General features: G+C 47.1%; 1 protein-coding gene across 2 annotated transcripts in view; it reads right to left on the bottom strand.

Moving 5' to 3' along the window:
- The window catches only part of CASKIN2 (CASK interacting protein 2), a 122325-nt gene that overhangs the window by 18237 nt on the left and 87713 nt on the right, over nt 1-16375 (bottom strand). The window contains exons 7-13 of one of the 2 annotated variants that reach the window (XM_083351355.1): nt 11302-11432; nt 10162-10270; nt 8932-9040; nt 8493-8587; nt 7135-7252; nt 3829-3950; nt 1431-1509 (exon numbers count right to left, since the gene is read on the bottom strand). In XM_083351355.1, the coding sequence (XP_083207481.1) occupies nt 1431-1509; nt 3829-3950; nt 7135-7252; nt 8493-8587; nt 8932-9040; nt 10162-10270; nt 11302-11432 (763 nt within the window). The remainder of the gene's footprint in view (nt 1-1430; nt 1510-3828; nt 3951-7134; nt 7253-8492; nt 8588-8931; nt 9041-10161; nt 10271-11301; nt 11433-16375) is intronic. The other variant, XM_083351356.1, reaches the window with a different exon arrangement.

The following is a 16375-nucleotide window of genomic DNA, read 5'->3' as shown; positions in this document are numbered from 1 at the left end:
ACCCATGGAATTCACCAACAGGGAATGTACTTTATTTACATTTCTGTTCTGTAATTTTTTTTTTATTTTAAAATCCATCTTTTCTCAAAAGCTACCTGAAGCTTCTGGGGGGACGGGGGGCGGGGGGAAAGTACAATCAAACAGTATATTCAGTTTCATTTTAAACAATGTATTGTTTTAAAGTCAATTCTCACGTGCTCTTGAATTTCAATTTTTCATTGCTCAAACCGAAGACATTCAGGCATAAATTTTCATGGACATTTGGAGCAGCCTTCTGCACCATACCTTTCAGAAGTATTGAGCTTCTCCTGTCATAGTTTCCAGCCAACATGGCCACTGGGAAATCTGGGAGTTGTAATCCAACTCATTCAGAGGTTATCAAGAGCTCTGATGGCGCAGTGGTTAGAATGCGGTACTGCAGGCTAACTCATTGCTCACTTTAGGACAGACATGTCAAACACAAGGCCCGGGGGCCGGATCCGGCCCGCGAAGTGGTTTCATGTGGCCCACGAAGCCATCCTGGAAACAGTGAGGAACGGCCTCCGCTGCCTTGGCCCTGGCCCAGAGACCCTCCTTCTGCCAGAGACCCCCAGATCTGTTCCACTCCTGCCCAGGCCCCATAGGCACCCTTGATGCGAACGATGTAGAGCTGGCCACGCCCACCCAGTAGGCCACGCCCACCCTGGCCATACCCCCCCCAGCCCCCTGAGGGCAACCGCAATGCTGATGTGGCCCTCAATGAAATTGAGTTTGACACCCCTGCTTTAGGAGTTCGATTCTGACCGGCTCAAGGTTGAGTCAGCCTTCTATCCTTCCGAGGTCAGTAAAATGAGGGCCCAAATTGTTGGGGGCAACATGGTGACTGTAAACTGCTCATAGAGGGCTGTAAAGCACTGTGAAGCAGTATATAAGTCTAAGTGCTATTGCTATCTGGCTGGGAAAAGCTGTTGTATAAAAGCAGCATTTGACACTGCAAGGCAGATAGCAAGAGCCCTGCTCTAAGTCTTAGACATGTTCTCCAAAGCACCTGAAGGCAGAACAAGAAGCAATGGCTGGAAACTAGTCAAGGAGAGAAGCAACCTAGAACTAAGGAGAAATTTCCTGACTGTTAGAACAATTAATCAGTGGAACAACCTGCCTCCCGAAGTTGTGGGTGCTCCAACACTGGAAGTTTTAAGAAGAGATTGGACAACCACTTGTCTGAAATGATATAGGGTTCCTACCTGAGCAGGGGGATGGACTAAAAGACTTCCAATAACTGTTATTCTGGTAACAAATTAATAGCACAGTCTCCCTGCCATGCAACCTAGCTGAATGTTCACCTCACGCAAAGCTTGTATTTGTTACCATTAGGAAAGATGCTCTGTTTCCCCTTTCCACTTCTGTGACATCTACTCCTCTTGTCTCAAGATGACAACATCTCCACTTACCCAAGGAGATGGTTTGTCCATTGTGAGAATTTGAACTCAGGACATGTTGCTGCAGATCCTCCCCACCAGGCAAAAGTGGCTGCAAATACGAGAGTGAAGAAGAGCCCACAGTCATTAGTATGCCAGACATAGGATTTTTTTCCCCTCATACTCAAAGATTTTGCATATAGCATCAGCAAAAGCAACTGTGCAATTAATACTGATCAGCCCAAATGCCACACAACTGCCCATTGGTTAAAAATATTTTAAGATCAGAAGGTAATTTCTAGCCCTTTGGGATTTTAGAGCTATCCAACTGACCGTTCTTTTAATTTCTCCCCTGCAGGTAAGTAACACTGATCTATAGAAGCTCTATCATTTTCAAAACCCAGGTGGGAAAAGAAAGGGAATGGGAATGCAAACCATCCCTAATTCATCCCCAAAGTGGAAGACTACTGTCTCCTCATACCCAGTTTATTACATCAGAACAAAACACAGCACTGCTTTATGTAAAAGGATCACGGGGTTATTCCTTGGAAATTTTGTCAGATACAGCACCCCTGTCCTTTCAAATGACTGCATACAATGACATACAATTATGGCTCTAATTAATAAAGAACGTCCTTCCCCAACCAGCTGCCCTTTAGTCTATTCAGATTATAACTCTCAGACTTCCCAGGCAATTGCTATCTGAAGCCAAGAACAAACATAATACAAAGTATTATTATATTTTCCATAGTGGGGAGTAATCTAGATGGGGAGGAGCTGGAACCTGAACAGATATATAGCCTCTAGGCAAAGAATTACAATCAGCTCTGTCACTCAACAGTGCTTAAATCAAATTTTGAGCTCTGATGTCTGACAAAGGTCTTAAAGAAAACTGCAGTTCAATTTTTTGTTAAATGAGAAAATGCTCCCACATCTCATCTAGCTTGGCCATAAAAAGCAGATTATTTCTCACAATTGATTTCTTTTTAGTTTTTTTTTTTGTCACAAATTACCCATTAGCAAATTGTGAACCTGAGCATAAGCGCCAAGTGAGATATAAGCTCTTTAAAATGAGAATGGCTTAAAGGCAGTGTCATTTGAGTGGAAATATATCACAATATCATGGTCTGGTCCCCAGAGCCCTGCTAATATCAGGACCAAGACCAGGAAGAGGCATTCAAGAAGTGGATCCTGTGCTGCTGGGCCCCATCAATGAAACCAAGCCAGCAACCCGCCCAGACGTTCCTGTCCTAGACCCAGGAACTCCTCCACACAGCCCTTAGGAATACAGCCAGCGTCTGAAAAGACAAGGGTGCTTGGCTTTGTTAAGAGACAGGCAAAGCAGGCCAGGATTAATGGGCTGAACGGTCTTGTCAGAGCCAGGGGTGCCCAAGTAAATTATGAGACTGCTGATATTTGGAGGGCAATTATGACAGGTTGCTGACCAAACTCAAAATGATCACTTTGGATACATTATGCAAAGATCTTCTCTTCTTAAGAAGTCTCATAGAAAGAGAAAGTAAAAGGTGTTGAACAGCAAAGTGGATGGACTCAATTACAACAACACTGGGAGCATCATGGGAAGTTCTGAAAGGTCAGGTTTGGGACACAACATCTTGGACAAGGCCTACCCATGGTGGTTAATAATGAAGACCAATTTGAAGCCATACGTGTGTGTGTGTGTGTGTTTGCTTTCAAATCAACGTTGATTCCTCACAATTAGAAACAATTTAGTGGCTAAAGCACCTGTTTTAATTCTGCCTTAAGTGTGAAAGCTAACTGAGTGGCTTTGGGTCAATCACTCTCTTTCAACCCAACCCGCTTCGTAGGCTTGATCTCGTGGGGAAAATAGCAAGAGCAAGGAGTATCAAGCCTGTTCACCACATTAGCTTATTTATAAAAATAATAAAGGTGGGATAAAGCATTCGTTCATTTATTCATTCGTTCCCTGTTCTAGTCTCTAGCAGTCTTCTTGGCAAGGTTTTTCAGATGTGATTGCCCTTTCCAACTGCCTAAGGCAGAGAGAGTCACTGGACCAAGGTCCCTTGGCTGGCTTTCTGCCTAAGGATTAGAATTCACAGCCTCCTGCTTTTTTTTAGCGTGGCGCTTTAATCGTTACCCCACACTGGCTCTCCTGATGGCATATAATCCTTCCATAAAAGGCTGCAGGAGCTATGGCAATCAGTGAAGATCGCCATGAATTCCATTCTTAAAATTGTCAAGGCCTTTCCTTGGGATTTGGCTTTATGTGTCTTTAAATTCTGTTACACTGCTGCCGGGTTGGATGTTTTCTGCTCTTCTGATGAATTTATCACTTTGAAATCAACTCCAGCCAGAAAAGCACTGGTATTGGGTGAACAGGAGGTGAAAATCACAGAATAAAAGTTTCTCACTCTTTTGCGCGCACACACAAAAATGACTATTTCCTTACCTTTACATTCTCAATGAGGATTCCCATGAATTGCCCATTGGTACCCTCAGTACTTTGACCACTACCAGCACTTCGGATACTGCCAATACTGCCTTCGCTGCCCACACTGTTTCTGTCACCTGCTGGACAGGGAGGGAGAAATTTCAAATGGCATTTTGTGGAGAGGAAGAGGGGAGAGACTAAGTTTTTCTTCCATAAGAAAGAAAATGTTAGAAAAATGAAAGAAAGCAATCGGTAGCAGCAAGTTTCACAGCCCTGCAGGCTTTGTCACGGAGCACACAAAATTAAAACCCCGGTTTCTAATTAGAATTAGAAGCCCCAGTTTTCAAAAAAAGAGATTAGTTGGCAAGCAATGAAGGAATTTAGCTATGTGACCCTTTCCTTACGTCAGCCTCCACTTTTCCTGATTCTGACTCTAAATCCACCATACCAGGTTATTTGAAGGAAGATGCAATAACTAACAAGCAGGCAAGCAGAGCAAACATGCTTGGGTCTGCTGATTTTGCAGGGATGCCTAGGAATGTCAAACTTGCACGTGCAGATGGAAGGAGAGAAAAGTGTGTCACTCCCATTAGATGTGTGTGGTAGACGTGGGCGGCATAGCCATCAGAAGTCTGCCCTGATAGGTAAAACTGCTCTTAAAATAAAAGGAAGAAGAAGCAAATAAATGTACCTTTAGTGGGGTTACCAGGTAGGGTTGGAAGTGTCCACAGATGTCTACTACAAATGTAGCAGCACAGTGTAGCAGTGTAGTAGTGCAAGAATGGGCAACTGTTGATGAACTGCAATTCTCAGCAACCCTTGCCATTGGCTAAGGAAGCATTCAGCAATTTTTGGAGCACAGAGGCACACATTATCCATCTTTTGAACAAAGACAGAGGCAAGAATGAGGCCCCAACAGTGTTATGCATGCACACATACACCTGCACGTAAATCAATCGAGAACAAATGGGGTTTGTGTGAGTGAGGACGTGTCTCCAAAACTAAATACTCCGGTGATAAATATGATGAACCAGACATCTCCCTTCTTCCTTGCTGCTTCTCTCCCTAGCCTGTGCTCTCCTAGGCTGCAGTCAGGCAGCCTGACTGGTAGGAAGCCTTGCCCAGCCCAGCCCAGCTGTAACCCTGACCTGGGCTCTCAGGTGCTGGAGCTGTCCTAGTAAGAGTGAGGTGGCCCCAACCTGTAGGGAGGCTGAGAGGTGCCTGTGGCGGAGAGGCGTCGGTATGTAGTTGTAGCCCACCAGGAGGGGTGGCTGTGGTAACCTGCAGTCCCTTTGCATGGCTCTGGCACTGATGTGTGGACACCGTGCGGGAAAGAGTCAGGCCTGCATGTAGAGACAAAACATGCATGTCAGAACAGAGCGCATGTAAAGGTAAGGCAGTGGACTGGCCTCTGCGTGGCCGATCTTTCCAAGTGGGACACACTATGGAGGACTACACCACACGGACAAAGAGGCCGTTTTAGAGGACAACTTTGGTACTCGTGGAGTATGTATGTTCATCTAAAGGTTTAAAGCGGATTACTTATCCATTACCTAGATGCTTCCAGAATGCTCCTTTAACAAAGAGTTTCAGCAGCATATAATGGATATTAACAGCAGAATCAGAATCCCTATACAGGTAGTCCTTGACCTATGGCCCTTGGTTCAGCAACTGCAAAATTACAACGGTGCTGAATGAATTATGACAGACCCTCGGAATTCCGGCTATCTCAGCACTCCTGTGGTCATGTGATTGTGATCTGGGCACTAGGCAAATGGTTTGCACTTATGATTGGTTGCAGTGCCCTGAGATCACATGGTTGCCATTTGCAATCTTCCCTTACAATCAATGGGCAAGCCGGCAGGAAAGGTTGCAAGTTGTTGAGGTAAGTCTCCCCCACTTGTGCATCCTCCTCAGTTCCTGTCCTTTGTGTTAGCCACTCATACATTCTGTGCACCCTCCCTGACCTGTGCCATGCCCTCGCGCACCCTCCCCAACCCAAGCTGCACCCCACATACCTTTCCTCACCCAGCCACACCCCTGTGCACCCTCCCTGACCCGCACCATGCCTCTTGTACACACTCCCTGACACATATGTTCACATACCCTCCCTGACCCTGACTGCATCCTCCCAGACACCCCGTCCCCACACCCCTGCATAACCTCCCCATCTTGTACAGTTCTTGGGCACGCTTCTTGATCTGTGCTGCACCCCTACATACATTCTCTGACCTACACCCCCATGCACCCTTTCTGATGCACGCTGCCACCCTACCCATCCTTAGCAGCCTGTATCACCTGCACTGTGCCTCTTGCACACCCTTTTTGTACTCTCCCTGACCCATGCTGCACTTTTGTGCATCCTCCCCAATCCTCACTACCTCTCGCACACTGACTCACACCCACTCCGACACTTGCCATACCTCTCCTACAAACCTGTGCACCCCTCACAAAAATAAGAGATCTTGCAGGGTTTTGCATTTAAAACCCCCAACCTTTTTTTCTGCTAGAAGCAATAATACAATAATAGAATTTGTACCATTTATTTTTTTAATAAATGTCTCCAAATTTTAATTGCTTAAGAACATGAACAAGTTTAAAATATGAGTATTTTACTTTGCTAGGTATTCAAATACATTAAAACTGACATCGATAACATCCATCTATAGACTGAAGATAATTAGATATTTGCAACCACCCTAAAACAACATGAGTGGATCAGGCGAATAGCTAAATTACCTATAAGGCTGTATTTGCATCTCTGCAAGTTTCCCTTTGATAGTTTGTATTTATCTATGGATAATGCCATATTCTATTTTGGGGGAGATTTTGATGAAGGGGAATGACTAACAATATAAGCTTTATCTGTAAGGTCCCGTGGAAATACAATAAACTGAAGTCTTAAATATCTGGAAGTCATCAAGTTTTCTATCCTCTTATTTAGTATGTACGAAGTGACTCTGGGCAGCAAATAAATGGGCACAAGCCTTTTCATGTTGAAAAGGTGGTACAGATACGGGGGTAGGGAGTAAGGGAGGGGAGGTGAGTCTCATATAAAGCATATGCTGAACTTGCCCTCAATAACCATGGCTTCGAATTGGCAACTAAAGACAGAGCAGGTATTACCAGGAGTAACTGTGGTCGGAATAAGAGGCTACGAGATTGATTTTTTTTTTAAACAAAGCAGTTGATGAAGCCATGAAAAATAGGGTAAAAGGGATGTCCTGGAACATGGAATCGCAAATGTCTCCAGCTTTTTCCTCCAACCCACCAATCACATCATTGGACTCTCGTGAAACTTTCCCTTTATAACCCTGGGCCAACCTGTCCGCTTGCTGATTACTTCTACAATGGATGGAGGAAAATAGCCAACTCGGTCAGTGCCTTTCTGAGCATTGTGGATATGGCCCTTCCACCGTCCATCTGCATGCTGCTCCAGGACCTGGCCAAAGAAAAGAAAAGAAAATTCCCATCAGCAGGTTGAAAAAGGCAAGAAGGTTCATTAAGTCTAATTTCCTGCTACGGTAAGCAAGATTTTCTAAGACCTGGCATGTTGCATAGTGATGGATGTAAGCCTGGGGAAACCTCTGTTCTTCAAAGCTAACCTTTGCTGTGAACTTGCTAGCCATTTCCCTATTTGTCTCCACTTACAAAATGGGAGTAGGTGCAGGTAGTCCTCTACTTACAACAGTTCATTTAGTGACCATTTGAAGTTACAATGGCACCGAAAAAAGTGATTTTTCAAACTTACGACCGTTACAGCATTCCCTTGGGTACATGATCAAAATTCAGACGCTTGGCAACTGACTCATTTTTATGACGGTTGCAATGTCCCGGGGTTTACGTGATCCCATTTTGAGACCTTCTGACGAGCAAAGTCAAGGGGGAAGCCAGATTCACTTAATAACCGTGTTGCTAACTTAACACTGCAGTGATTCACTTAACAAGAAAGGTTAAGAAAGCTCGTAAAATGGGGCAAAACTCACTTAACAGCTGTCTTGTTTAGCAACAGAAATTTCAGGCTCAATTGTGGTCGTAAGTTGAGGACTATACAGTAGTCTAGAACTATAGAACTGTTGTAAGGATTAAAATGAAGTAATTGTGTATGTGTGTGAGATGCTTTTATTTTAGTTTTGCATCGTTTATGCATTAACACTTGAAAGAAGTAGTAAATAAAAATAGAATACAATGGAATTAAAAACTAAAGAAATGCTTCATTAGGATTAGACCAAACTTGTCTTGTTCTAAAGGCTAAACATTTTCTTTTTAAAAAAATGAAAGCTAAGCTTGTTACCTGAATTTTATACCTGCACCTAAAACTGAGATTCGTCACTCGGTACCTCTGCAAAAGTTGTGCCACACACAAAATGCTATGCTACAAAGTATATTATTTAATGAATCTTTCTTTTTGTACATTCTTCTTAAAAGCCCTTGTTGGCATCCAGAATATATTGCCAACTGACATCCGATTATAATAATATACTTTTCCCCATCTCCTATAGTAAGGATTTGCTGCTTCTTTTAAGACAAGTCAAAGTTGTATTTGTTCTTTTTCTCAGGATAATAATGAAGCCCTTCCATGACAAAAGAAGACGGCATAACGAAGGGAGAGCGATGAGGGAACGCTTTAGGGGAGAGGGATAACCATGTAAGATCTTGAATGATTTCCATCAGTTTCTCACCGTGATGACATCTCCAGCACGGATGTTAAGAGCTGTTGGATCGTGCAGATTCCAGAAATCCTTTAAAGCACGGACCTTCAGGATTCCTGATGCCTCTGATGACAGGTGATAAATAGGGAGAGAGAAAAAAAGGAAAGAGAGGAGACAGAAATGGGCAAAAAAATGTCAAGGAACCAGAAGATGATACTGTTACTTACAAAATAGATTCCACCCCCCTGTTTCCCACATCTTGCAAACTCTTCAAGCAAGCGGTATATTATTTCCACCCTCAACTTTCTTATAAGATTCAGAGTCAGCAGTGGGATTGAAAAACCTACATGTTGTTCATTACTCCCACTCTCACCAAGAGCCTTCCAGCCAAAGTCCTTTCATGTTCAGATTGCAGCAGATGATCTTCTAGCTTCAGGATCTATGGGGATTAATTTTTCAGTTTGCTCACCTCGTAAGAGCTGCTTGATGTCCTTGCTGGCATGTGAAGTGGTGAACTGGTTCACAATATCCAAGGCTGTCTGGTTGTAGGTGTTGCGAATGTTCACATCAATGCCTCCCTAGCAGAGAAAAGATGAAATAGAATGAGGAGAAAGATTTTTTTTAAAAAAAAAACTATGGAAAGAGGGTATCTGCAAGACAGGGAAATTTTTTTTTCTTGAGGTAGAGAATTGTGGAGTCCTTGGTGCTCTTTAAGCTTGTTTGCTTGAAGACATTTCATTACCCAAGTAACTAACATCATCAGTGCATGGTTGATGTTACCTTAAGGTAAAGGTAAAGGTTCCCCCGCACGCACATGCATGCTAGTCATCGTTCTGACTCTAGGGGGCGGTGCTCATCTCCGTTTCAAAGCCGAAGAGCCAGCGCTTGTCCGAGGACGTCTCCGTGGTCATGTGGCCGGCATGACTAGACGCCAAAGGCGCACGGAACGCTGTTACCTTCCCACTGCAGTGGTCCCTATTTTTCTACTTGCATTTTTACGTGCTTTCGAACTGTTAGGTTGGCAGAAGCTGGGACAAGTAACAGGCGCTCACTCTGCTACGCGGCACTCGGGATTCGACCCGCCAAACTGCCAACCTTCCGATCGACAAGTTCAGCATCCTAACCCACTGAGCCACCGCGTCCCTTGATGTTACCTAGCCAGGTAATAAAAGGGCAGGCAAGTAAACAACCAAGCTCATAGTACACTAAGGATTTCACAGTTCAACCCTGAGCCACAGATATGCTCTTCTACTGGTAGGGAATTGTATTCTGATCTGAGCCTCACAGTTTCATCACTGGCTTAATTAAAGCCACGAGTAAGTATTGGTTAGATAAACTGCATTAGACAATGTCCAGTGTTGCTTAGATGACATTGGTTAGACGTTGATTCTGACACTTCAGGACTTTTTAAAATGTTCCCCTATTATCGGCAATTATTCTTTTCTCTCACTGGCCCCAAATCCCAGAATATGTACATTCATACAGCAGCGGTATGACAGGGAGTTATATATGTAAGCTGGCATATGCACGATGGATTTATCTGCATGAGGAAGAATCATATTGGGGCTCTGCATACGATTGCCAAACGCCATGTTGGTTTACTCAGGAGAGCTTGTTATGCCTATCTGCTCATGGTCACGAAGATCACGAATCCAGCTTTATGGTGTACTGTTGTGTGCAAACTGCTTCCCGATCTCACCTGCAGTAGGAGGCGCACCACTTCCGTCTTGCCATACAGGGCAGCTTCATGCAAGGCAGTGCCTGTTTTTGTCTGCCTGTTGATCTCAATTCCAGCTTTCAGGAGTTGTCTGTGCGGACAGCAAAATAAACAATGAGCACCAGCAGACCAAAAATAGTCAGGCTGATTTTAGGTCAATCATTCTAGGAAGTGTAACAAAACCTTGTTGTTTACTCTAAACTAGCTGCGGGCTGGGTGAAAATAGGAGATCACAGATGAATTCAAGAAATAAATTCGGAGGAAGCTTTTGTACTACAAGAAGAATGTACAATGGATGTGTGTGCCCTATATAGTAATGTGTTTTAATTTATGACATAATTAGGCTCAGACTTAAAAGATGGTAACTCAGTGGTTGCTACAGCTGAAAAATCCAAAATGCACTTAATTGCTGTTTCCTCTAAAATACATGACAGAGAGAACTGGCACAGTTCAAAACCAGCGCAGATTGGAGTTACTAGGAATAAATTACAGTCTGGAAAGGTAAGCGTAAACTGTAAGTACAAAATTACTTATAACTTTTATTGGCCAGTATGCCGAGCTGCAAAAAGGGAAGCGTTAGGATAAGTTTTTAGGAATTGGAAACTCATTGATAGTCCTCCCAGCTCTTTAGCCTCTACAGCAGACATGTCAAACTCGCGACCTCACGTGACGTCGTGCAACGTATCGGGACGGTTTTGCCATTGCTGGTGATGGGGTGGGCACAGCTTCCGGATGATGCGTCTGGCCTGCGAGCCAGCAGTTTGACACCCCTGCTCTACAGCATTTTATTAGCCCTTTGGAACAATGCAACATCACAATGCATCATTCTTATAAGGATACTAGAGAAAGGAATGCTGCCCTCTATTGGCAGATATATTTTGCTAAAAAATGATTTGCTACCACTTCCCTTCCCCTAAGTCAGGGGTAGGCAATCTCGGCTCTTTTATGACTCATGGACTTCAACTCAGGAATAGCATAGCTGACTCAGGAATTCTGGGAGTTGAAGTCCATGAGTCATAAAAGAGCCGAGATTGCCTACCCCTGCCCTAAGTAATGGCCAGCAGTAGACTCATCTATTAAGACAATTGCCTTTACCCATCTTGGAAGTGCTTAGAAAATTACCTGATAATCTCCTTGTGCCCATTCTTGGCTGCCAGGTGTAGAGGTGTAGTGTAGTTGGGGTCGCTTGTGTCTTTGAATTGTCCCTCAAGTAGAGTCACGCACATATGGCTGTTTAGAAGCAACTGGGCTACCTAAAATGAACAGGGAATGATACAATGAATAATGTTCTGAACCAGCCCTCTTCTCGCACCCCTAATCAAAAGAAGAGTCTGGAAAGCGTCCAAGACCAAAAGGCTTCTGCCAAGTTTTAATTACACTGTTACAAGAATACAAGAGCTTGACTTCTCAAACGGAAAAGTTGCTTTCAGCAACCAGCCCCTCCCCAAACACTTCTTTTATAGAGAGCTCAGGGCGTGGTCTCCCTGTGCCTCCTCCCGAGGAGTCCCATAGCCTTTCTTTGTTTGTCCCTGCTCGTCTGCCTCCTGCGTCGGGCGTCCTTGAACAGGGCCAGCTGTGGGTCATCATCCTCCGCACTCTCGGGCTCACACAGCTGAGAAGAGGTTCCCGGCTGAGGACTCTGCAAAGTCTCCAAATCATCATCAGCCGGTTCGTTTCCCTCCTCCCCCACATCTGAGTCCTCCGATACATCGGACCCGGCTGTCGGACCCACAGGCTGGCCCTGAGTCACACTATCCCGCACCGCAGGGCCCTTCCCCCGGGTCTGCCGATCCGGATGCGGTCGGGATGGGAACTGTTCGTGAAACGCAGTCACCAACGCAGGGGCATGAACGGCGGTCGCGTCTTCCCATGTGAAGTCCTCCGGCCCGTACCCTTTCCACTCGATCAGGTACTGGAAGCGACCTTTCAGCCAGCGGGAATCCCTGATGCTGGCGACCTCGTACTCGGGGGTGCTGTCGCCATCACGAGGTCCTGATGGGGGAGGTTCCGCTTGGCGAAGTGGACAAGCCGGTTGTTCGGGGACCAACAAGGACCGATGGAAGACGGGGTGCACGCGCAGGGAACGTGGCAGAGTTAAACGATAGGCGACCGGGTTGATGACGGCCTCGACTGGGAACGGTCCAAGGTAACGGTGGTCCAGCTTCCTCGCCGGCCGAGTGGATGGTAGGTTCCTGGTGGACAGCCAGACCCGATCCCCCACCGATAATGGAGGCGTATCCCTTCTCGACCGATCGGCGAACCTCTTGTAGTCGGCCTTGGCCTTTTCCAGCTGCCGTCGCACCAACCGATGGATCGCCTGTAACTCCGCCATGAATTCGTTCGCTGCCGGCTCCGGTGAGTCCACGGGAGAAAGGGGGAAAAACCGAGGGTGATAACCCACATTGGCCAAGAACGGTGTCATCTGCGTGGAGGTGTGCTGCGAGTTGTTAAAGGCAAACTCGGCTATGGCCAAATAGTCCACCCAATTGTCCTGCTGCAGGTTAACGTAGCAGCGCAGATACTGCTCCAAAATGCCGATGACCTTCTCGGTACCCCCGTCGGTCTGAGGATGATGCGCGGACGAGAGGCAAACCTTAATGTCCAACGCCCGCATCAACTCCTGCCAGAAGCGGGCTGTAAACTGGGCCCCCCTATCGGAGACGACTCTATCGGGAAGGCCGTGCAGCCGGAACACCTGTTGGATGAACATGCGACTAGTGGCGCGAGCTGACGGTAAGCCGCGACAGGGGATGAAGTGCGCCATCTTGGTCAACATGTCCACCACCACAAACACTGTCGTGAAGCCGGAGGATGGGGGTAGATCCGTCAGAAAGTCCATGGACACAGCCCCCCAGGGTCTCTTGGGCGTTGGCAAAGGCTGCAGTAAACCAGGCGGGGCCCCTGTCGCTGACTTGGCCTGCCTGCATGGGACGCAGGAGGTGACATAAGACTGGACATCGTGTCGGACTCGGGGCCACCAGAATGTACGGGAGACCAGGTTCAGAGTCTTGAACAGGCCAAAATGCCCCGCAGCCGGGTTATCATGACATTGGCTGAGGACGAGTCCCCTGAGTGGCCCTCCTGGAACATAGAGCCGGTCACGATAATACAGGAGTCCATCCGTGACCGACCAAGGCGAATCTGGCCCCACCTCTTCCTTCCGCTGAGCCACCCACGCCTCCTGCTGCTGCGCCTCCCGGATCCGAGCCCGTATATCCACCGGCTCCCGCACCGCAGCAAAAGACTCGACGGGGATCACGGTCCTGGGCGGAAGCTTGTCTTCCACTCGGGTGTACTCGGGCTTCCTGGACAGAGCATCCGCTCTCTGGTTGTGCCCGCTTGGTATGTACCGCACCCGGAAGTCAAACCTCTGGGGAACCCTCCACCTGGCCGGCACAGATATGGCGGGTGTGGTCCACGCACTGCAAACTTGGGAAGGTGACCAAGTTCTGAGACCAATAGATCTGTGGATCATGCGCCCGGAGCCACGCCAGTCCCAAGACCACGGGGAAGTGCAGATCCGAAGTGACGTAGAACTGAATGGCCTCCACATGGGTACTGATGGCCATACACACGGGTTGCGTGGCGGCCGTGATAGGCCCGGACAGGAGCACTCGACCATCGATGGTCTCCACAAGCATGGGCGGATCCACTGGACACTGGGGAACAGCCCATTTGGCCACAAAGGCCGAATCCATAAAGTTAGTGGTAGCCCCAGAGTCAATTAAGGCATGGACCGGAATCCCCTCTGGCTTGCCAGGAAGGATCAGTCGTGCCTCCAAAATCAAATGCCGTGGAGGTTCACAGGCACCGTCGGAACAACGTCGCTCGGTGTGGATGTTGTGGGTCGCCCGATCTTTCACACCGTCTAGATCGGGCTCGGGCCGTTTCCCGATAGCAAAGCAGGGGACTTTCTCGGGGGAGGCTTGGTCACTGACGCCCGCTGACGCTTCTTCGGGCAAGAAGCAGCCAAATGTCCAGGGTCCCCACAGTAAAAACACAACCCCTCCGATCGTCGTCTGTCCATTTCCGTCACCGATAGACGGGACCTGGCGGCACCCAGCTCCATTGGCTCCTCCCTCTGGACTGGGGGCTCACGCACAACAGGGGCGGCAGGGGTCTGTGGGGTGGCACGGCGACTCTTACGCTGCTGCAGCCGGGCATCGATCCGCAGACAAAGATGGATCAGCCCATTCAGGTCTGAGGGAATGTCCACGCGGGCCAGCTCATCCAACATCTCCTCTGACAAGCCATCCTGAAAGGCATCCACGAGCGCAGCCTCATTCCAGGCGGAATCCTGGCTAAGCAGCCGGAAATCGCTGATATAGGCCTGTAGAGGGCGCTGACCCTGCCTCAAAGCTTTCAGGCGTCGGGTGGCCGTCTGCGCCTTAATCGGGTCCTCGTACATGAGGCGCATATGGTCACAAAACCCCCCAAAGTTATCCAACAAAGGGCTAGGCTGTGCCAACAGAGGCGTGCCCCAACGAGCTGCATCTCCCGACAGAAGGCTCAATACGAATCCCACCTTATCTCGGTCAGTGGGGAAATCAGCTGCTCTCACGCTGATATAAAGCTGGCATTGTCCCAGGAAGGCAGGAAACAGTTCTGGTTTACCAGCAAATTTATCCGGCATAGCTATCTGACATTTCCTCCTGGGTGGGGGGGCAGCATGTACCTGAGCCTGCAGTTGTGCCACCTGAGTGGCCAGCAAGGTGAGTTGCTGGTTGAGCTGGGCATTCTCGGCAAGAAGCTGCTCCATCGTAGTATTAAGGGGTGGGTGGCTGAAAGCAAACTGTTCTGAACCAGCCCTCTTCTCGCACCCCTAATCAAAAGAAGAGTCTGGAAAGCGTCCAAGACCAAAAGGCTTCTGCCAAGTTTTAATTACACTGTTACAAGAATACAAGAGCTTGACTTCTCAAACGGAAAAGTTGCTTTCAGCAACCAGCCCCTCCCCAAACACTTCTTTTATAGAGAGCTCAGGGCGTGGTCTCCCTGTGCCTCCTCCCGAGGAGTCCCATAGCCTTTCTTTGTTTGTCCCTGCTCGTCTGCCTCCTGCGTCGGGCGTCCTTGAACAGGGCCAGCTGTGGGTCATCATCCTCCGCACTCTCGGGCTCACACAGCTGAGAAGAGGTTCCCGGCTGAGGACTCTGCAAAGTCTCCAAATCATCATCAGCCGGTTCGTTTCCCTCCTCCCCCACATCTGAGTCCTCCGATACATCGGACCCGGCTGTCGGACCCACAGGCTGGCCCTGAGTCACAACAAATAAAATGCAATAGGCAGCCTACCTGACCAATGATAATTCATTGACAGACCATCTACTCAGCAGTGTAGAACATCTCATCAAGAACATTCAGACTCTCCTATCTCCCTGAAATATAGTTTCTTCCCAATTTTGAGATCTGGTCGGCTCTCCACTCCGATGGCTTTCCAGAGTCTCTTGAGGAATATTGGGCGGAAGGACACTCTCTGGGGACCTGCCAGTTTTGCCTCTGTTGTTCTTGTCGCATTGTTTCCGTATTATAATCCTTATGACACCATTTGCATAATTTTGTTTTTAATTATACGGGTTTCATTCTTTTTCCCCAGCTGATTTTCATTAAATATTTTTTTTATCGAGCCAAAACCGTATTTTTAAAGAAAAGAAGAAAAGGAAAAATTATGAATGAAAAAAGAAATGACAGAAAAAAGGCAATCAAGAAAAAAGAAAATAAGATACAACAATGTGCTTTCCCATCCTCTTTAGAACAACTAGAAATGCATTTATATTGTATCCTTCCTTTCCAAGATTACTCTTGCTCCCACTGTTTTGCCCCACTCGGGATCAGTCTGTTTTTCTATTTAGATAAGGAAATATTTCTGAAATGATGACCCCCAACACAGCATTGGGTTGTCTAGTCCTTTCTAATGGCTATTTTTAATTAATTCAAAAAAAGAGAGATAGCTACTGTGCTTCTGACCTCCAAGGAAGGCAAATGCTTAGGAGCAGCCATTCCTCCCATTCCAACAGCCCTGAGAAAGAAAGAGTTGCACATCTGCTTTGCTTCCAAGTCCTTAAAGAGGCCAAATTCTTCAGCCTTTTAGGAACTGGGTCATCCAACTCTGTTATTATCAGCCGCTCGTTTCTCTTTTTCTAGACTCCACCTGCCCATTTCCTTCAGCCTCTCCATCTTCAGCCCTTCAACCACAAGTCCTGTA

The sequence above is a fragment of the Vipera ursinii genome (assembly GCF_947247035.1).
Source record: "Vipera ursinii genome assembly, chromosome: 2".
NCBI lineage: Eukaryota > Metazoa > Chordata > Lepidosauria > Squamata > Viperidae > Vipera > Vipera ursinii.
This window is presented reverse-complemented; position numbering and strand designations above follow the sequence as displayed.